General features: G+C 38.6%; 1 protein-coding gene across 2 annotated transcripts in view; it reads left to right on the forward strand.

The window, feature by feature from the left end:
• LOC150079142 (polyamine-transporting ATPase 13A3-like) overlaps positions 1–23823 on the forward strand; it is a 750840-nt gene that overhangs the window by 705253 nt on the left and 21764 nt on the right. For both annotated transcript variants that reach the window (XR_016547547.1, XM_090383358.1), the window contains one exon: positions 13898–13986. Coding sequence is in view for 1 of the 2 variants with exons in the window: in XM_090383358.1 (XP_090239484.1) it covers positions 13898–13986 (89 nt within the window). In the remaining variant the exon portion in view is untranslated. The remainder of the gene's footprint in view (positions 1–13897; positions 13987–23823) is intronic.

Genomic DNA, 23823 nt, shown 5'->3' on the forward strand with positions numbered 1-23823 from the left:
ACCAACTAAGAAATACTGTTCAAGGTTTAGGCCTAAATGGATATCAGATGAATTAATGTGGCTTGTGGCAGAGAAGAAAAATGCATGGAATACATATAAATTAACAGGTGACACAGAAGCCTATTATAGATATAAACTGTCTGTAACCAAGTCACAAAAGAGGTTAGGAAGGCAAAGGCAGATTACGAGAAATTTTTGGCAAAGGATGCAAAAAAAAACAGCAAAGAGTTCTTTACTTATGTAAACTCTAGAAGGAAGGGGATGAATCAGATTGATCCATTTGATATCAACTGTTGATGATCTTCCTCAGGTAGCTAACAAACTAAATGAATATTCTGCATCTACATTCACACATGAGGATTTATTCAGGGAGGGGAATGCCAGAAGTGTATTACACTCAGGCAGTAAGCTAGATAATCTTGTAATAACTGAGAGTAAAGTGGAGGAGAAATTGTTGAATATAAACATAAGAAAGGCACCTGGGGTGGATGGAATCTATCCAGTTATATTAAAGGAGGCAGCAAAGGAAGTAAGCAAACCCTTAGCCATAATTATGAGAGCTTCCTTGGACTCAGGGGAGGTACCTATGGACTGGAGATGTGCAAATGTGACCCCAATTCACAAAGGAGGATCAAATGGCGACACAAGTAATTCAGACCTGTTAGTTTAACTTCTATTCCAAGGAAATTAATTTAGGAACTGGGTAAAGAAGCACTGCAGGATCATCTAGACAAGGCTTCAGTTATAGCTCGGACACAGCATGGGTTTGTTAAGGGGAAGTCTTGTCTGACCAATTTGATTGGATACTATGATATAATCACAAAGGAACTGGATGCAACGAATAATTTTGATATCTTATATTTGGATCTTAGAAAGGCTTTTAACACTGTTGCATATGGAATACTGCTGCACAAATTGGAGCAGGGTAGCATTGGAGGCAAATTGCTTCTATGGATAAAGGGATGGTTGAGTGGGAGAAGACAGAGAGTGGTAATCAATGGACACTGCTCTTCGTGGACTAATGTTATTAGTGGAGTCCTCAGGGTTCAGTGTTAGGTCCATTGTTGTTTTCTGTATTTATTAATGATATTGATAATGGTATATCAGTCTTAATGTCCACATTTGCAGACAACATGAAGATTGGCAGGGTTGTTAATGACACTAATGACAGTATGCTGCTGCAACAGGATCTAGAAAAGTTGAGCAGATGGGCTGAGAGGTGGCAAATGAAGTTTAATATTGACAAATGTAAAGTACTGCATATGGGAAGCAGTAACCCCAGAGTAACTTATCAACTGTGTGGTACTACACTGACAGCGGTAGAGAATGAAAAGGAGCTGGGGGTAATTGCGTAGGCAGATGTGAAGTTTTCTGGGTAGTGCAGATGGTCTGCAAGCGTAACTTACGGTGTCTTGTCAGTGATGTACAGGAATTTTTTTAGCAGGGATAAGGAGGTGATTATTCCCTTGTATAAGGCAATGGTCAGGCCACACCTTGAGTACTGTATACAGTCTGGGGGCCTCATTTTAAGAAGGATGTAGAGCTGTTGTAATGAGTCCAGAGAAGGGCTCTTACAAAGAAATGCATAAGTTTTGCAAATTACAGTGTCTGGAGACTAGGCACCTGCAAGGTGACCTGATTGAGGTGTATAGAGTCTTGAATGGTTTTAGCATGCTCAATGCTGATGGGATTCTTCCTCTTGCTCAGAATAATCGTGTGAGAGTGCATAAATTCAAATTGAGGAAAGACAGTTGTAGGATAGATGTGGAAGTTTGCCTTTAGCCAGCGGGTGGTTGATTGCTGGAATAAACTTCCATCTATCGTGGTAGACGTTGATAGCCTAAACAGATTCAAGGTAGAACTAGACAAATATTTGAACCGAGTGGATTGATGAAATGGGAAGAATGTGTGTTTTTTATTTTATTTATTTATTTTATTTATTTATTATTTTTTTTTTTTTTTTGGCTGATGCTATATAAGCTTGCTTTCTTGCATCATGTGCCCTTGCTAATGCTAATATAATTATATTCCATAATTTCTAGTTTTTACTAATTCTGACTACACCTTTCTCTTATTAGTCTGAATTATTGAATGTACTGAGGTACCGCGAGGTGGGGTCATCATCATCTGCCATTTTCAATCCACTGCAGGATGAAGGCCTCTCCAGCAACTTTCCAGTTTCTTCTGTTTTGTGCAATAGCCATCCATTTACTGCCCACGAACTCTTGAATTTCATCTGTCCATCTCCATTGTTGTCTTCCATGTTTTCTTTTAGCTCCTCTTGGATACCATTTTGTTATCTTCTTAGTTCATCTGTCATCATGTCTTCAAGCTATGTGTCCTGCCCAAGTCTATTTCAGTTCTTTAGATTTGAAAAGGATGTCCTTTACTTGAACCTGCTGCCTATTCCCATTTGTTTCTGATCCCTAATATAATTCGTTCCATTCTTCGCTGTCTTGTTCTCAGCTTCTCTTCCATTCTTTTGGTGAGTGCTCAAGTTTCACTTCCATAAGTCATAATGGGGAGTATACATTGGTTCTTTGTTTTCATTCAGACAAATTGGGATATTGCTCCTCAGTATGTGACTTTATTTCTTGAATGCTATACGTCCAAAATTTATTCTTCTCGACTTCCAGCCATTTATCATTATTACAGTTAATGACTTGTCTCAGATAAGTATATGAATCAGGCGCCTCCGTAGCCAGGTGGGAAGGAGCAGCAGTGCGTAGCACACGCTTCTTGATTAGACCGGGGTTCGAGCCCATCACCACCAAATACGGAGGATGCGGAAAGGTCAGGGAATGACCACCGCATATCCCGGAGCAATATGGCCTTAGTTGCTAATGCTCCTAAAAACCAAATAACAACATAACAACAGTATATGAATCCACTTTTCAATTTCTGTTCCTTCAGTGATTATATTCCTTCTTGTGGCATACTTGTTCATCATTATTTTTAATTTAACCATATTCGTCTTTAGCCTGAAACACTTACTAACTCTGCATAACTGATTAAGATTTTCCTCTAATTGCATCATGGCTTATGATCACCTGCAAATGTCATCTGCAAATCGTAAATGGTTTAGGTACTCTCCATTCACATTGACTCCTTTCTGCGACCAGTCCAATCTTCTGAAAGCTTCTTCGAGGGCAGCAGTAAACAACTTCGGAGATATTGTCTCCCCTTGTTGAACTCCTTTCTCAATTTTAAATTTGCTGTTGTTTCTGTCTAGTCCAATAAAGGAGGTAGCATTCTCATATATTTTCTTCGAAATCATAACGTATGGGATGTTTATGCTTTGTCTTTCCAGTGACCGAAACATTGCTTTATGCTGTATGGAGTCAAATGCCTTTTCATAATCTACAAAATGCCAGGCGTAATGGTGTTTTATATTCATTTGCTTTCTCCATTAGCTGTGATATTACATGAAGGTGATCCATAGTTGAGAATCCTGTCATAAAGCCAGCTTGCTCTTTCAGCTGATTTTCATCAAGTATTTTTTATAATCTGTTAGTAATGACCCTTGCGAATGACTTGTAGATATAGGACAACAACTAATTGGTCTTTTATTTCCAATTTATCTCCTCTCTTTGCAGCAAAATTATGATTGCATTATTCAACTCCTTAGGCGTCACACCTTTCGTAATGTATTTTGCGAAGAGTCTTGTCAGGTCTCTTCCTCCTAATATTTACAAATCTATAGTAACTTCATCTTCACCCAGTGCTTTTTGATTCTTCATTTTCTTTAATGCATGTTTTACTTTATCAGGAAGGATATTGGGTATGTCATATGTGTTGATAATTTGTGATCCATCTTCCCCACTGCTGGCATTATTCCCTCGCTCCTTATATAATTCTCTATAGTAGTCTTCTGCTATTTATAAGTATACCATCACTGTTCTTCTGATTCTGTATCATTTGTCTTTCTGTATTACTGCTCATGACTGCTGATTTAAGTCCTTTGTTTTCCTTTAATGCTTGTTCTACTCTTCTTGTGTTAAATCTTCTTATGTGCTCTCTGAGTCTCTTTTCAATCGCTTTGCATAACTCAATATACTTAATTTTGTCCTTGTCACTGTTTATCTTGTTCTTCATTTGTTGTCTTCGGTTCATCACGACAAGTGTTTCTTGAATAATTTTTTTCTTCTCTGGATTTCTTTTTACCTATAGGTTTCTTGGGCTTTATCATTTTCAGAAAGTTGTATTCCTTGTCGATATCTTAGTCCTGAACGGTCTGCAGAAGCTCAAACTTGTTCCTAAGTTCCAGTACATACTGCTTTTTTTTGTCATCTCAAAGACCTTCATATTATTTACTGTAGTCAGTTTTTTCCTTTCTTGTCTTACTTCTATATCAAGTGAGGTGGAGTATTGCAATCTATCATTGTGAAACAAGATATTTTGTTAACTTACAAGATAAGCATGATTCAAAACCTTTACCGCTTTCTTAGTCGCATAAATGAATACATAAAACTAAACAGTAACAAAAGGTTCAAATTGGTGATTCCAGGCATAACTAAAATCCAAAATATATCACCTGACCTAAGCTAAGTAAATTATTTTTCATAAATAAGCCAACAGAAGTGATCTACTCTTGAAAAGAGTATAATGTGGTATATAATGCTCTGAATTTCTGCTTTGATTTTAGCGAAATCTAAGATTAAATTAAATTGATTGTATATATTGATGTTGAATAAATACGAAATCTCAAACAATTTGGCTCTTCTCTTAAAGTATATGGCTTATTCTTATTGAATTATTAACTGAAAAAAATGCTAGATACAGTATTTTGAAGGCGATTACTCAGGTGTGAACCAACTTAGGCAGGGATGGAGTTGTGGCAACCACACCATATAGAGTTATGGCCAGCTTCCATGATTACTAAGCAATTAAAATAAAAGATCAAAAATATTTAGTTAAAACTCATGAAATTAAATAGAATATATTATATAAACACAATTAAAATACACTGGTTAAAAGCGCTAAAAATATACACAAAAAACTAATTAGTAAATAATACAGGGATTACCTTGAACTCTTTATAGGACGGCTTCTATCCAACTCTCCTAGTCCATCACGTAAATTAATTAAATTACAATAAAATTAATAGACTTCATTTTAATGTGTTCCATATTGATAGCTACAACACCAACTTTATAACCCGGAATCACTGTTGAGGCCCCAACCCAACCCCAAAACTATCAACCGTGATGCAACCATCAGTATAGGAAAACACTATGTCAAATTTACTAATAGTAGAAAGAACAAATAAATAAGATATACGTGAAGACAGATTTCTATAGGAGATATTGAGCAGATAATAGCTCTTATTATACTAAATGGATAAACTAAAAACACAATAAGTGCACATTAGCTTTCAGTTTCAGTTGGCAACCTTTATCAACTAAAGTAAAAGAGGTTAGTGGTGGCTTAAATACAGAGTTTGAGTGATTTAAAGTTGATCACGTGTGCAAGCATAAGTAATGAAGAAAGAAGTGATGTGACAAACTATAATGGAAAGTAAGAGAAAACGGAGGGACAGAATAATGGTGGGGGATGTATGCATGTACACAGTCCTTATTAATTGAAGTCCAGGCTGATGTAGCAGATTCCAACCAGATGAATCTTAAAGGGGGCATAATCTATTATGCAGGCATCTGACAAATGATGCAAGAAAACAAGCTTATAGAGCATCAGCAAAAAAAATAAAAACTACCCAGTTCTCCCATCCATCCCCTAAAAGAATTTGTATAGTTCTTCCTTGAATTTATTCAAACTGCCCACTTCCACAAAAACAGATGGAGCTTTGTTCCATCAATGAACCACCCACTGGATGAAAGCAAACTGCCACACATCTATTCCTGCAACTATCCTTCCTCAATTTGAATTTGTGCCCCCCCTTTGTGTGTAGTCTCAGCAAGAGGAAGAATAACACCAACATTGAGCTTAGTCAATCAATTGATACTGCTATGGATAAAGGAATGGTTGAGTGGGAGAAGACGAGAGTAGTTATCAGTAGGCACTGCTCTTCGTGGACTAATTGAGGTGTTTTCAAGGCCGAAAACACCTCAATCAGATCTCCTCACAGGTGCCTAGTCTCTGCTGCAATTTTCAGAACTGAAGCCTTTCTTGGTAAAAACACTCTTTTTGTTTCCTTTGTGAATCTTGTTACCCATATCTGCATACCTTCCAGCATATCTATATCCTTCCTAAATGAGGTCTCCAGGCCTGTATACAGTACCAAAGATATGGCCTAACCAGAGCATTGTACAAATTGATAATCATCTCCTTATCCCTGCTAGCAATGTTCTGTATTTTATTGACAAAACCCCATGAGCTATCCTGGCAGCATGTCTGCACTGCTTAGAGAATTTCATGTTTGATGCACAATTATCCCCAGGATCTTTTCTTTCTCAACTACCCTGAGTGTAGTACCACACAGTTTATAAGTTGTTATTGAGATATTGCATCTGGGTTACTCATATGCAGTACCTTGCATTTGTCAATGTTAAAATTCAACTGCCTTTTATCAGTCCATCAACTCAATTTTCCTAGATTGTGTTGCAGTAGCTCACCCTGATGACTGTCGTTAACCACCCTGCCAACCTTTGTATCATCTGAAAACTTAGACATTAAGCCTGATATACCTTCATCAGTATCATTAATAAATATGGAAATGACAATGGGCCCAACACCGAACCCTATGGAACTCCACTAATAACATTAGTCCATGAAGAGCAGTGCCTACTGATAACCACTCTGTCTTCTCACGCTCAACCATTCCTTTATCCATAGCAGTATCAAAAGCCTTCCTGAAATCCAAGTACAGTCAGTCCTCGTATAGCATGATAGTTGTGTTCCTAGAAACCCTCGTGCAATATAAATAACAGGCCCTATGGGAAAAATAGGGTTAGGTGCCCACCACCCAAGATTGAACACACATTTGTAACCAAAACATTACCAAACACAATAAATAATCATAATAAAATATTTACGTACTTTATTACAACTATTACATAATAAAATATTGCTAATGCTTTTGCTTCTATCGTAAGCAGACTTGTTCTTTGTTTGATCTTCTATCCAAACAGACGTTCCATCTCTTCCAATTCTTTGTGTCTTGATCTAATGGATTTTGTTACACTTTGAATTGTTGTTCCTGCTATGAAAGTTGTTTTTATTTTCTCTGCATTCTTTCTAATTCTCGACGTGGCCTCATTTAGGCCTGCAGCACGTGCAGTATCACATGGTCTTTCATTTCGCTCAGTGTTTCACAATTTCATATTTTTTTCTCTATCGACAGAGGCGGACTAGCCATAAGCCTTAGTGGGGAAACCCCAATGAGCTGGAGGCCAGTGTGATTTTGGCCTTAAACACTAGTATGAGGCCGCTACAAATTTTCTCAGGTAAGAATTTTTGACCCAGTCCACCTCTGTCTATCAATGTTGCTTTTCTTTTTCTCTCTTAATCTGTAATGTTTTCACTAAGACACTTCATTTTCACACCTTTTAAGTATTTTACTCATTTTTAGGGAATAAAGCACAATTACAAAATGAGAAGGCACATTTGATACACATAAACAAAGTTGCGCATGTGTAACAACTGAATAAACAACACTGTAAAGGCAGTGGCAAACTATTAACACCTCACTAGCTGACATTTTACTAAAGCATCTTTCTGGGGGTTACTACAATAAAAACAATTTCAGTTGTGTTTCTGCTAGTGTAATCTGTTATAAGCTGATAGTAAACTCGATCTAATTGCATTTGCGATAATACCGATAGCTGGAATTTGTGGGTGTTTATGTTATTATGGTGAAATGTGTTTCCCTTTCACTGATATAAAAAACAAATATATCTTCAGAATGTTCTCTTCATTCCTATCGTGTTAGCATTAGTAAAGGCATATGATGCAAGAAAGCAAGCTTATGCAGCATCAGCCAAAAAAAAAAAAAAAAAACTTCCACTTCACCCCTCCGTTCGTTCGAAATACCTGTCCAGCTGTGCCTTAAATTTATTTAGGCTATGAACTTCCACAACAAGGGATGGAAGTCTGTTCCACCAACCAACCACCCGCTGGCTAAAGGCCAATTTCCGCACATCTATCCTACATCTGTCTTTCTCAATTTGAATTTATGCCTTCTCAGGTGATTATTCTGAGCAAGAGGCAGAATCCCATCAGCATTGAGCATGCTCAAAGCATTCAAGGGTTTATACACCTATATCAGATCACCTCGCCGATATCTAGTCTCCAAACACTGTAATTTGCAAAACTTAAGCCTTTCTTCGTAAGAGCAACCCTTTGTTCCATTCAATAATCTTGTTGTCCTTCTCTGTACTCGTTCCAGCAGCTCTACATCCTTCTTAAAATGAGGCCTCCAGACCTGTATACAGTACTCAAGGTGTGGCCTAACCATTGCCTTATACAAGGGAATAATCACCTCCTTATCCCTGCTAGAAAAATTCCTGTATATCATAATAAGACACCATGAGCTACTCTTGCAGCCCATCTGCACTGCTCAGAGAACTTCATATCTGCCTGCACAATTACCCCCAGGTCCTTTTCATTCTCTACCACTGTCAGTGTAGTACCACAGAGTTGATACGTTGCTCTGGGGTTGCTGTTTCCCATATGTAGTACTTTACATTTGTTAATGTTAAATTTCATTTGCCACCTCTCAGCCCATCTGCTCAACCTTTCCAGATCCTGTTGCAGCAGCATAGCATCGGTACTGTCCTTAACAACCCTGCCAACCTTTTTATCGTCTGCAAACTTGGACAATAAGCTTGATATACTATCATCAATATTATTTATAAATACAGAAAACAATAATGGACCCAACACTGAACCCTGAGGTACTCCACTAATAACATTAGTCCACGATGAGCAGTGTCCATTGATTACCACTCTCTGTCTTCTCCCCCTCAACCACCCCTTTATCCATAGCAGCAATTTGCCTCCAATGCCACACTGCTCCAATTCGTGCAGCAGTCTTCCATGGGCAACAGTATCAAAAGCCTTTCTAAGATCCAAGTATATAATATCAAAGTTATTCCCTGCATCCAGTTCTTTTGTGACTGCATCATAGTATCCAATCAAATTGATCAGCAAGACTTCCCCTTAACAAAACCATGCTGTGTCCGAGCTATAACTGAAGTCTTGTCTAGATGATCCTGCAGTTCTTCTTTAACCAATGCCTCCATTACTTTTCCTGGAACAGAAGTTAAACTCAAGTCTATGATTACTTGTGTCAGCCTTTGATCCTCCTTTGTGAATTGGGGTCACATTTGCACATCTCCAGTCTATGGGTACCTCTCCTGAGTCCAAGGAAGCTCTCATAATTATGGCTAAGGGTTCGCTTACTTCCTTTGCTGCCTCCTTTAATATAACTGGATAGATCCCATCCACCCCAGGTGCCTTTCTTTGTTTATCTTCAACAATTTCTCCTCCACTTTACTCTCAGTTATTACATGATTATCTAGCTTACTGCCAGAGTTGAATACACCTCTGGCATTCCCCTCGCTCATGTGTGAATGTCGATGCAAAATATTCATTTAGTTTGTTAGCTCCCTGAGCAGGGTCATCAACAGTTCAACCATCCATATCAAGTGGACCAATCTGATTCATCCCCTTCCTTTTAGAGTTTACAAAAGTAAAGAACTCTTTGCTGTTTTTCTTTGCATCCCTTGCCAAAGATTTCTCGTAATCTGCCTTCGCCTGCCTAATATTTAACAGGAGGGCGCTGACTCTCTTTAAAAATTAGAGCTGTGACTTGCAGGCTCCGAAAAAATGATAAGTGTTTGCCTTTTTATTTACATAATTGTTATTTTATATTGTACTTAATACGTAGTCTTATAGTTATAGTTACGCTGGTTATTTTTATTTTAATTTAGATAAACAGTTTTTGTAGATATGCGTAATACTTAATATACGTAAAACCGTTATTTCGTTCGAATCTTGCAGCCATTGTTTTTGTATATAGTTTTAGGGAATTCAAATTTTTAATTGAGGTAGTTAGGTAGCTCTAACGTACAATTTATAGAGTAATACGCTTCACTGTTTCTATTAGATAGCGTAGTATTGACATTTAATTAATTTAATTTATTGATTTTATTAATTTAAAATATCATGCCCCAAACTAGAGCAGCAAAGCAATGGGCACAAAGTGGCAGGAGTGCTGTGACTCGGGGGAGAACTGAGGGGGGCGATTCTCCAATGCATCAGAGCCTAAAAAAATGTGCAACTTGTGAAATGTTTGCCCAACTCTCAGAACAGAACATGATATTGCCATGGGGGATGTCTTTGTGTGTGTGCGCGGTGTAAGGAAATCAGGCGACAACTCAGCATTGTTATGGGCCTATATGAGAGTTTGAAGGACAGGGTGGATGCCCTCGAAAGATCTAAATTGAGGGGCCCATCAAGCTCTCAGCTGCCCACATCAACGCCAGAGTTTCCACTTGGTCATCACGCAACACAGCGGCAACCCCCAAAGCAGAATACGCTGGTCCCACAGGAACTAGTAGTTGTTGGTGACTCTATTGTTAGGGAAACGGGAAACATGCTTTGTAAAAAGGATAGGTGGAACAGGACCAGGGTATGTCTGCCAGGGGCAAAGGTTGATGACATTGTAGGGCAGATATCATCTTTTAAGGGCACAAAAGGTGATATAGTTGTACACGTTGGCACTAATGATATTAGGAGTAGGAGACCGGCAGAATTACTTAACAAGTACAGGTCACTGTTGAACAAAAGCCGAGAATTAGAGTTGAATTTGAAAGTGTCTGCAATTCTGCCCAGACACAATAGAAGGGAGTATATGATGGATGAGAGCCTTGTCGATCAATTCGGCCCTGGAAAGAATGTGCAAGGCTCAAGGGGTAGAATTTTTTTCAGCCTGGACTGTACTTGTTAACAGGAGAGACTGCTTCTATAGAGATGGGATACACTTAAATAGAAAGGGTGCAAGAATATTTGCTGATGCTATCGAGGCAATGTTAGGTGGGTCGGAAAACTGATAGCTTGGGGAGGTACAAGGACTAATAGTTTAACAGTAGCCGTAGGCAGAGGTGAAGGTGATTCTTGCACAACTTCTATTAGAATAAGTAGTGACCTGGAGCGTGGGGTGTTGGGGGTTTCAGGGACGGATGGCAGTCATCCTGAAATAGGTGGGTATATGGGATGTGTTAAGGTAACTAGGAATAGGAGCATGTATGCATTGCATGTATACCAATGCTAGAAGTATAGTAAATAAATTTGATGAATTTGAAGTGTTGGTCAAGACATCAAAGGCGGATATTGTTGGGATAGCAGAGACGTGGTGTCTCACACAGATATAAGGAATGCTGAACTGGAATTTGGGGAGTACAATGTGTACAGAAAGGATAGAAAGGGAGGAGGTGTTATGCTGTTAATTAAGAAAAACATAAAATCAAAAGAAGTACATCCAGTTGATATAGATGAACAGTGCACTGTTGAGTCAGTTTGGTGTGACATAAGCACTGCGAAAGCAAAAATAAGAGTAGGAGTGTGTTATAGGCCTAATGACTCGAATGAGTACAATGAACAATTGTAGAGAGAAATAGAGTGGGCTAGTAAATCGGAATGTCTTATAATGGGGGATTTTAACTTCCCAGATATTGACTGGAACTTGTGGGTTGGTCAAAGTTGGCAGGGCAAAGTTTCTCAAAGTGGAAGGTGGAATGCAATGTACTTATTGTCAGCAAAACTATGGATAGGATTTTCAGTCAATGGAAGGTCATTAATATGCAAGAGGAAAAGAGTGGGAGAAAGAACTGAACCTTGGGGAACACCAGCATTAGTGGACAAGTTCGAACACAGAGAGCCATCTACCATCATCTGCAGTGAGCGGTCAGAGAGAAAACTGGATACTCTGTTACAAAAAACAGCTGGCAAACCATAGGATGGAAGCTTATTTAGAAGCCCTTTATGCCAAACATGACCATAAGCCTTTGAAATGTCAAGAGCAATGGATTGAGATTCACCAAACTTTTCCATTAAATTTGTCCGCAGATGGGTAACATAAGCCAGAATATCACCAGTGGAACGACACTGATGGAATCCATACTAGCGATCTTTGATCAGATGAAAGATTTCCAGATAATTTAAGAATTGGCTGTTAATTGATTTCTCTATTATTTTGGAAAGAGTAGAAGTAATCGCAGTGGGACGATAATTGGATGGAAGGGATTTGTCACCCTTTTTAGGAACTGGCTGGATATGAGCAAATTTCCAAGCAGAAGAAAAAATACCTTTGGAATAAGAAAGTGAAAAAAGACGACACAAAATAGGAGCGAGCACAGGTTTAGTGCAGAACAAGTGGAGAAATACCATCAGGACCTGGAGTTTTCTTAGCATCAGATTCATCAAAATCCTTCTGACATCCTTTTGACACAAGCCTGCAGGTGGCATTGAATGGAGTGTACTGAGAACGGTTTGAGGTGATTTACCAAGATCATCATTACATGAGTTGGAAGGAAAATAGGATGCTAGCAGGTCAGCTTTATCTGTAGCTAATGTGGGAACAGAACCATCTGTTTTTTTTCAGAGGGGGTAACAGAGATGGGCAAAAATTGTGGCAATAGCTTTGGCAAGAGACCAGAATGCTTAGCTGCCATTTGGACTAAAAGCAAGTTTTCTACAATTAGCCTGTTCGAAATCTAGTTTGGACTTATTAATAACTGCTTTACAAAGTATAAATAATACTTACTAATAATTTTTATTATTATGCAATGTCGCTTATAAAAACATAGTACTGAAAATATTTTTGAATAAAAATTCAGAAATATACGATTTCAGAGAATATAGGCTTAGTGGTTCGCATTAAAAATATGTTGAAAGGGGTTCGCGATAAAATATACTACGTTGAAAGGGGTTCGCCAGTCAAAAAAGGTTGGGAACCGCTGAGCTAGTGGGTGTTGATGGTTGGAACAAACTTCTGTCTGGTGTTGTAGAAGTGGGTGGCTTGAATAAATTCAAAGAAAAAGTAAACAGACTGTTACAGTGGTATGGGAAGAGTTTTTTTTGCTGATGCTGTATAAGCTTACTTTCTTGCATTGCTTGTCGCTACTAATACTAATTAAAAAATTATGTAGTTTGGAAGTGAATTCCATGCTATAGGAATACCAAAATTCACACTGATATAATTGGAATAGATATTTACAGAATACACCAGGGTAATGGGTTTAATATTAAGGGTTAGTTAATTCATGTGACTTTCTTGACTTTATTATTTTGAATTTATAGCTGAACATTAGAGTAACATTATCGTCAAAAAAAGTATAATCACATAAGAAAAAATGTGTAACAAAATCTTTAAAAATTGTTTAAATTATTATTATTTTTTTATTTATTTATTTATTTTTAATCAGTAATATCCTCTGCATTTATATATATAATTTCTTCAATTTTGGCTTGTTTGAATCCACATTGTCTTAAATCTTATTGAGAAGTTTTATCCTCTTATGCTAATTTTTTAAACTGTTGCAAACAAGTAAGAAATGGAACTAATTCCCCGTACTTTAAAGACAATCTGTATATACTACAGACATTTGTTGAGACTACATTGAAGCAAACTTCAAAATGTGAAAGGGTTAATTAATTTGCAGTTCCTTGAAGTGAAAAATGAATAAAATGAAAGTGCCTCTTGAATAATTCAGAAGAACCTGAAATGATATGATCAATTGAAACCATTTATAAGATTATATTCTCTAGGAAAATGCATTGCTTCTCAACAATTAAATTTTCAAAGATCAAAGTTACCATATAGATAAAATGTTGTTTAATTTCTTGAGGTAGGTAGTTTATTTTAGAATATATGTGAAATATAAATAATTCTTTTTCCATTATCTTGCTTCCTTATTAGTTTTATATTTTATTTCAGTATTGTTCCTAGCAGCACTGGTGATTATGACATGCTGTACAATATACCTCATCATCAGTCCTTATCCCTCGCTTGCAAGTCATTTTGAGGCAAGTAATTTTGGCCAAAGTTAAAGCTAATTTCCTCCTGTCATTCTAAATATGCATATTAGTTAAAAGTTAAATGTAAATGATTACTGTAGCAATTGATATAGAATTTTACATCTTGTATCATTCGATTTTGGAATAATTTGATCTTCACTGCAGAGATATCTAAACTTTGAGGGAAAAAATTTTAGAAATGACAAAAATCTGTTTTATTACTTTCCTTTATAATATTGGTAGAGTTTAACCTGTTCAGCTCAGTACCACACCCAGTTATTCACGTTTTGACAGTAGTATGGTTTTTTGACCAAAGGATGATAATACCATTTCAAACTGCCAAGAAAAACTGATTATACTTGTTTGAACGGAGGAATTACACTATCGAAACCAGTTCTCAGAAAAATTAGCATATGCCCTTTTTACACAAACCATAAAGTTAGGAGTGAAGGCTGCATTTCAAAATAGCAAGCATAGTACTTCAAAATGAAGAGGCATTAGAATTACATTTTGCATGTGGTACAAATGCTAGTGGAGGGAATAAGACCTTCAGTGAAGTAGCAGCTGTAGACTCTAAAACTTCAACTAAGTATATTTTGAGTATCCTCTCATGTTTCTTTCCACTCTGTGCAGAATTCTACATGAAGTTGCATCTTGTAATTTATTTACATTTAGTAAAATACTATTTGATTAAATATTATTACATCATACAGTCCGTGGAGGTTTTTTTTTTAATGCACTATAACAAATTAGGCTTAACTCTGAAACAAACCTGGCACACAGCTATGTGCCAGGTTATTTTTTTAAAGAAAGAACTGAACAGGTTAAAAATATTTAATGCTTTATGATTTTAATTAAGGAATTCTTCATTCCATTATTTATATGTGTGTATTAAAATCTGAATTGTTCTTTTAGTGGCATTGTGGAACAGTTAAATTGAAATGGAAAATAGTAAAAATCTAAGCACTTCAACCTGCATAGACTAAAATCTGTCTCTAATTTCTTAAAGACATTTCTTAAAGGAATGTTCATAATTCTCAGACTTTTCTTGTAATATTCCCTGTATTCTTTCTTCTTCAGTGACTGAATTGCTGTTCAAATTATGCCCCACCCAACACACACACACTGTGTGAAATGCTTAAATTTTCACTATTTTCCATGTATTAAATATACAGCATCCCAAAACAAGATACAATAAAAATTCTGGTAATTTGAAATTAGTTAAAGAACAGCAATCTTGTACACACACAGCTGAACATGCATGCGTGCACACACACAAACTGGTATCAACTGAACACTTTTTTATTTTTTGTCTCAGTTGGTAGCATATCATGTAGATCAAAATAGCACCACAACAAGCTGTTAAAGAAAAATATGCCACTTGTGATTGGTAAATTTGGGTTTTATTGATGCATTAGCAACTAAGGCTATAATGTGTCAAAACCAGAACATATAACAATAAACATATGTAAAAAGGTAAATTTTAAGTAAGAATAAAAAAGTTTAATGATTTTAGAAAACTAAAAATGGCTGGCACCATGACCATTGTCAGAGTAAAATCTGCCTGGGTGTATAAGGCTCAGTCAGATCATTAATAGTGATAATATATAAAACATGTTGCTGTCTATAATGTGGACACTCAGATAAAATGTGTCATTTGGTTAAAAAGGTGTCCCAGTACTCACACACAGGGGAGTCATCTGCCTTCAGCAGGAATGAATTACTGTGTCCTATGTGGAAGGGAGCAAAAACAACTTCCTCTCTTCCTGCATAGACTTGACTGCCAGTGTTTGATTACAGGTTTTATCTGATACAGCTCTTGTAACCTGCCCATCCCAAGATCGTTGCCACTGTGAGAGTAATCAATCACGTATTATTTGCCTGTAGTTTGTATAGGAGACTAAAAGGTTACGGTTGTTCTGGGATTGTGGTGACCTGGCTTCAGCATCAGCCAATTCATTATCCTTGATTCCAGTATGGGTTGGGATCAAGAAGAAACAGATATTGAATGAACATTTAGAAGGAGAATGTAACATCTGCTGGACCCAGGTTAGGAAGGGATGAGGATTTTATTTAATCAGCGATAAAGCCTGTACTATATTTAAAGAGTTGATACATACCATACAGCTTTGGTAATTGTGGGTTTTAACTTGGCCTAAGGCTAATTCTGTAGCATACAACTCTGCTGAGTATATGCTGCAGTCATTGGGAATCTTCTTGGATATAGTGTTATCTGAGAAGATGGCAGCAGAACTCTGATTTTGAGCCATTAGTGAAGACAGGCAAGAATTCATAGTGTTTGGCTTGGTGGGGAGTGAATTCATAGTGTTTGTCAATAAACAGAATTTGGAGTGGTATTTTCCCCCCAGTATTATTACTTAATAATACATCATTACTGGAGAAGTTGCATGATGGTATTAGAGTATGCCAGGATGGTGGCAATGATGACTCAGCCACATTCTATTCTACTATGATGTTTGATTCTCTTAGTAAATCTTGAATGTGAATATCAAAGGGACGGTTGTCAGCCTTGTGACTGTTAAAAATTTTCCCAACGTGGTTTAAAAACAGATACCCATGTGGGGTGGACTGGCAGGAATTTTAGTTTAAATGTGTACTGTAATGATATTTGCTTTCATTGAAGAAACAAGGATGGTTCAGTTGCTTTGACATATACAGGGTGATTCACTACCAGTGCGACAAACTTGCAGGAGGTGTAGGGGGGTACAAAGACGAATCGGAATCACATAGCATTGCAGGTTCCGAAATGCCTTCGTCATGCAGTAGAGGATGTTGAACAGGAGGTCGCGTGAACAGCGATCCCGCTGGAAGTCAGCATTTGCGAACCGTTTCTGTTGAAGAAACCAAGTAGCAAAAGTCCTCCGGAGTGGACAATCCGCAAGCTCCAATGATTGGACGCGTTGCAGATGGTATGAACTCATTTGGTTTGTTGACAGTATCCTCCATACAGTGGATTGGGAAATACCCAATTGTTGGCCTGTCGCTCGAGTACTTGTACTCGGATTGCCTTCTGCAAGACGTAGGACATTCTCCTCATTGTCTGGCGTCCTCGTCGTTCGCTCTCGATTCATGGTACCTCTCGTGAAACAACCAGTCTCACGTAACCTTCTGTGCACACGTGCGAAAATCATATGATGAGGAGCACGCCTGTGCGGTAAACGTTCCTGGTACAAGCGCAGAGCGGCGCGTCTGTTACAGTCCGCAGCTCCATACGCAAGGTGCATGTCGGCCAGTTCAACGTTTGAATACTCATCCATCCTACTGCCTCGGGAACCGGTTCGCAAATACTGACTTCAAGCAGGATCGCTGTTCACGTGACCTCCCGTTCAACATCCTCTACCGCATGACGAAGGCATTTCAGACCCTGCAACGCTATGTGATTCCGATTTGTCTTTGTGCCCCCTACATCTCCTGCAAGTTTGTCGCACTGGTAGTGAATCACCCTGTAGACTCTGGACCGCTCCAGTAGCAATGCAAATGGCCTGATGGTGGACTGGGTCAAGCCATTGCAATAGACTGTTTATGGCCAATGCATACACGTGGGACCCATAATCTAATTTAGGATGTATGAATGCATGATAAAGTTGAAGTAACATGCAGCAATCTGTACCCACTTGTTGGAGGATATAGCCCATAATATGTATGGGCACTTTGTTCAAAGTTGGCATATCTGTTCTAAAAATGTAAACTTTTTATCAAATATAAGTCCCTTGAATTTTGTTTCAGATGCTGCTGGGATCGTGTTTTGCCCAAGCTTTAGTTCCAGTTCAGGGTGAAGGTTCCACTTCTGACAAAAGTGGATGCAAACAGTCTTCCAGGAAAAAAACTTGAACGCATTAGCCATTGCCGAAGAGTTGACATGGTCAGTGGCATTTTGCAATTGCTTATCGATAACCCTCACGTTGCATGACTGAAAAGATGCTAAAATCATCAACAAAGCGGCACTGTTTATGGTTGGAGGTAGCTGTTCAGTAATAGAATTAAGTTTGATAGCAAAAAAGTATTACACTTAGGAACTGATCCTTGAGGAATTCTTTCCTCTTGGCCAAATGGCTGAGAGAGTGTGGATCTTACACGGATGTGGAATGACTAGTTTGAGATAAAATTTTTAATAAAAATGGACAATCTCTTAAGAAAGACACTCTCTTAAGAGCAAAGTTGTAACTATCTTTTAAAATTCCAAATTTCCCAGCTGTGTCACACACTTTTTCCATCACAAAGAACACCAACGACTGGTGTTTACAGACGTTTCCATTCAGATTAAATGACCAAGTATTGATCCATTTCTTCAGAGGCCACACTGTGTCCTGGAATGGAGGTTGTTAGCTTCTAAATACCACATAAGTCAAGAGTTGACCATTTGTTCCAGAATGATCTTGCAAGAGCAGCTAGTCAGAGCCATAGGACAATAATTATTTGGTATTTTTGGATTCTTTCCTGGTTTAGGAAAGGAAGTACAATTGCCTTGTCCCAGGAATCCAGAACCTGCTCTTGGAGATAGATTCTGTTGTAGAGAAAGAGTAGACAATCCATAGATTGTGGTGAAAGACGTTTAATCATCACATAATGGATGTCATCAGACCCAATGGCACTCACCTAGGAATGAGAAGTGTGCCGCTTTCAGTTCCCATTGTGTAATTGGTTGATTGTAGGCTTCACAACCATTTGAGGACAGCTTGAGGATCAGAAACTCTGGGGTGTAAGATGTTTTGTAGTTATGTTAGTGAAAAAAAGCCGTGAATTAGGGTTGAACTTGAGAGTGTCTGCAATTCTGCCCAGACACGATAGGAGGGAGTATATGATGAGAGCCTTGTCGATCAATTCGGCCCTGGAGGGATTGTGCAAGGCTCAAGGGGTAGAATTTTTTTCAGCCTGGACTGTACTTGTTAACAGGAGAGATTGCTTCTACAGGGATGGGATACACTTAAATAGAAAGGGTGCAAGAATTTTTGCTGATGCTGTCGAGGCAGTGTTAGGTGGGTCGGAAAACTGCTAGTTGGGGGGGATACAAGGACTAATAGATTAACAGTAGCCACTGGCAGAGGTGGAAGTGATTCTTGCACTGCTTCTATTGAAATGAGCAGAAGCCTGAAAAACAAGATGCAGGATACTTCAGAGACTGCTGGTAGTCATTGCGGTACAAGTAAACACATGGGTTGTGTTAGGGTAGCTAAGAATAGAAACAGGTGCATGTATACCTGCGTGTACACCAATGCTAGGAGTTTGGTAAATAAATTTGATGAATTTGAGGTATTGCTCAAAACATCAAAGGCAGATATTGTTGGGATATCATAGACGTGGTGTCACACAGATATAAGGAATGCGGAACTGGAATTTGGGGAATACAATGTGTATAGAAAAGATAGACAGGACAGGAGGGGAGGAGGGGTTATGCTATTAATTAAGAAACACATAAAGTCCAAGGAAGTGAAGCCAGTCGACATCGATGGACAGGGCAGTGTCAAGTCAGTTTGGTGTGACATAAGCATAGGGAAATCAAAATTGAGAGTAGGAGTGTGCTATAGGCCTAATGACTCTGATGAGTATAATAAGATATTGTACAGGGAAATAGAGTGGGCCAGTAAATCAGAGAGTCTTATAATGGGGGATTTTAATTTCCCAGATATTGACTGGAATTTGTGGGTTGGTCACTCGCACACTAGCAAGGCTTTTGTGGATTTATTGGATGATTGTTTTCTACATCAGCATGTTCGTGAGGCAACAAGAGGGAGCAATACTCTTGATCTGATTATCAGTAGTGATTCTTCATGCATTAAGAATCTGCAGATAAATGAACCACTAGGTGGCAGTGATCACAGTGTGTTGAAGTGGGATTTACTCAAGGAGGTAACTACCATCAGAGGTAAAGGGAAGGGTTTTTGTTTTCGTAAAGGCGACTATGATGGTCTGAGACAGTATTTAAATTCTATACAGTGGGACCAACTGATGATGTTACCAACAGCAAACTCAAAATGGGAAGCATTCAAGGAACTAATCTTGGAGGCTACCAGGCTTTACATACCAACTAAGAAATATTGTTCAAGGTTTAGGCCTAAATGGTTGTCAGATGAACTAATGAGACATGTGGCAGAGAAGAAAAATGCATGGGATACATACAAATTAATGGGTGACATGGAAGCCTATGATAGATATAAGTTGGTCTGTAACCAATTCACAAAGGAGATTAGGCAGGCAAAGGCAGACTACGAAAAATCCTTGGCAAAGGATGCAAAGAAAAACAGAAAAGAGTTCTTTACATATTTGAACTCGAGAAGGAAAGGAATGAATCAGATTGGTCCACTGGATATTGATGGTTCAACAGTTGAGGATCCTGCTCAGATGGCTAACAATCTAAACGAGTATTTTGCATCTACATTCACGCATGAGGAGTTATTCAGGAAGGAGAATGATGTAGGTAAAGTAAACATTGGCAGTGAGCTGGATGATTTTGTAATAACTGAGAGGAAAGTGGAGGAGAGATTGTTGAGGATAAACATAAAAAAGGCACCTGGGGTGGATGGGATCTATCCAGTTATATTAAAGGAGGCAGCAAAGGAAGTATGCAAACCCCTAGCCATAATTATGAGAGCTTCTTTGGACTCAGGGGAGGTACCCATAGACTGGAGATGTGCAAATGTAACCCCAATTCACAAAGGAGGATCAAAGGCTGACACAAGTAATTATAGACCTGTTAGTTTAACTTCTGTTCCAGGTAAATTAATGGAGGCACTGGTTAAAGAAGCACTGCAGGATCATCTAGACAAGAATTCAGTTATAGCTCAGACGCAGCATGGTTTTGTTAAGGGCAGGTCTTGCCTGACCAATTTGATTGGATACTATGATGTAGTCACAAAAGAACTGGATGCAAGGAATAACTTTGATATTATATATTTGGATCTTAGAAAGGCTTTTGATACTGTTGCACATGGAAGACTGCTGCACAAATTGGAGCAGTGTGGTATTGGAGGCAAATTGCTGCTATGGATAAGGGGATGGTTGAGTGGCAGAAGACAGAGAGTGGTAATCAATGGACACTGCTCAACGTGGACTAATGTTATTAGTGGAGTTCCTCAAGGTTCAGTGTTGGGTCCGTTGTTGTTTTCGGTGTTTATGAATGATATTGATGATGGTATATCAAGTTTAATGTCCAAGTTTGCAGATGATACAAAGGTTGGCAGGGTCGTTAAGGACACTACTGATGCTATGCTGCTGCAACAGGATCTGGAAAGGTTGAACAGATGGGCTGAGAGGTGGCAAATGAAGTTTAACATTGACAAATGTAAAGTACTACATATGGGAAACAGTAACCCCAGAGCAACATATCAACTCTGCGGTACTACACTGACAGTGGTGGAGAATGAAAAGGACCTGGGGGTAATTGTGCAGGCAGATATGAAGTTCTCTGAGCAGTGCAGACGAGCTGCAAGAGTAGCTCATGGTGTCTTGTCAATGATATACAGGAATTTTTCTAGCAGGGATAAGGAGGTGATTATTCCCTTGTATAAGGCAATGGTTAGGCCACATCTTGAGTACTGTATACAGGTCTGGAGGCCTCATTTCAAGAAGGATGTAGAGCTGTTGGAACGAGTACAGAGAAGGGCAACAAGATTAGTGAATGGAACAAAGGGTTGCTCTTACGAAGAAAGGCTTAAGTTTTGCAAATTACAGAGTCTGGAGACTAGGCACCGGCGAGGTGATCTGATAGAGGTGTATAAGGCCTTGAATGGTTTGAGCATGCTCAATGCCAATGGGATTCTTCATCTTGCTCAGAATAATCACCTCAGAGGGCATAAATTCAAATTGAGGAAGGACGGATGTCGGATAGATGTGCGGAAATTTGCCTTTGGCCAGCGGGTGGTTGGTTGGTGGAACCGACTTCCATCACTTGTTGTTGAAGTTGATAGCCTAAACAAATTTAAAGCTCAACTGGACAGGTATTTCGAACGAAGAGGGGTGAAATGGGAGTGGGTTTTTTTTTTTTTTTTTTTTTGGCTGATGCTGAATAAGCTTGCTTTCTTGCATCATATGCCTCTACTAATGCTAATGCTAATGCTAATGTCTCCCCAGGTTCGCATCCATTATGCTCTAGGATTGATGAAGGATGTGATATATATCTGCCCTTCGTTTTCTGGACTTTGTCCCAGATGACTTTTGGTGTTGCAGCCAAGCTGATGGAAGATATGAAGCAGATCCAAAATTCCAACAGAACATACTTTGGCGCATTGCACATTTGAAGGCTACTAACTTTTCTGTGGTTTTTCTATTGATGAAATTCCCCACGCCTTGTTTTGTGGTTTTCTTGCCACTGTGTATTCTGTATTCCACTATGTTTTTGGAAATAGAACTGATGTCTTTGGATTTTGCAATTGCCACTGCTTGGACAATACTTTCTGTGATGTACTTAACTGTTATTAATTGACTCTCGGCTGGTTGTGGTGGTATTAAACGTTGCCAGGTATTTGAAGGCATTCCAGTCAACATGATTGATCTTCTACCATGATATCCTAGACAGTTCCTGGTCTCCCATTGCAAAGGGTGGATATCATGGGGAAGTAATCACTACCATAAGGGTTTTCTTCAACCTCTCAAGTACACACAGGCAGAAGGGAAATGGAGCAGATGGAAAGATCAGTAGCAGTAAATGTATGGGTAGGCATGTGGAAAAAGTTATTAGAGCTCACATTTAGAATGGCTAGGTTGTTATATTCAAGCATATACTCTATAATCCAACTCCTTCCACTGATGTTAGCACTACCCTACAGAATATTATATCCATTGAAATCATCAAGTTCTGTGTTGGGATGTCATTCCCAGTTGGCAAACAGATTAGAAGGAACCCTACTGTGAGACAAATAGCTGTGGCCTTTACTGTAGTGGTCAGTGGCATAGGATGAAAGGGATATGGTTACCCTCAAGGATAGCAACTCCTCCATGGGCAGATCCATCCCTGGTTCTGTCCTTAATGATACAGAGGAGGTTCTAATTTGCTTTTAAATATGTCTCCTGTAAGCAGATGTACATTGGCTCATACTTAAGGAGGGCTTCGATGTCTTTACTGTTTCAACAGAAACCAGCAGTTCCACTGGAGAAAATGGAATGTGGGCATTACTTAGATTTTTTGGACTTCCAAGGAGTTGATGGCTTTGCTTTCTCAGTCTTGGATTTATCCTTTTTGGGGAAGTATGGACTTTGTCCTGTGTCCTTATCTTCCTCTGCAAAAACTTTCAAGACTGCATCTTTATTTGTTTCCTTTACCTCTATCTCCATTTTTCATTTGTTGCAGACAGTGAGTCAGGTTTTTTTTTGTCTTATCTGTATTATTTGGTTTAAAGATGGAGTGGTAAGTGGTATCGATATGGGAGTGGCAGCTGATTTTGTACTGGATTTTGGGTGTTCAATAAGTAGCCTGCAGTGGGAACAAAAGATTCTTTTCGTAGGATTGCCATATCTGTTTGAGTTCCAACAGATAGATTGCTTCCCTGTAACCTTCTAAGTATATGTTTGCTTATTGGTACTTACTGGCCTTACCAATTTTCTTGCCTGGAATATTCAACTCTGCTTTATGTTGTATTTGCTTTTTTCTTGTTTCCTCTGCTGGCATTCCCTTGAGTATGCAGGGTGCTCACTTTCACAGTTGACACAATTGGGTTTGGTGGCTGTACATGCACTGCTTTCATGATCTTTTGCATCACAATGAGCACAGGCAGACACCCCTACAGCAGGCAATCTGTGAATGTCCATATTTTTGGCACTTCAAACATCGCAGTGGGTTTGGGATGTGCAGCCTTACTAATGCATTTTATGTACCTGGCTGTTATTGAATTA

Source organism: Mastigoproctus giganteus, chromosome 10 (genome assembly GCF_048544385.1).
Source record: "Mastigoproctus giganteus isolate SK-2022 chromosome 10, ASM4854438v1, whole genome shotgun sequence".
Lineage (NCBI taxonomy): Eukaryota > Metazoa > Arthropoda > Arachnida > Uropygi > Thelyphonidae > Mastigoproctus > Mastigoproctus giganteus.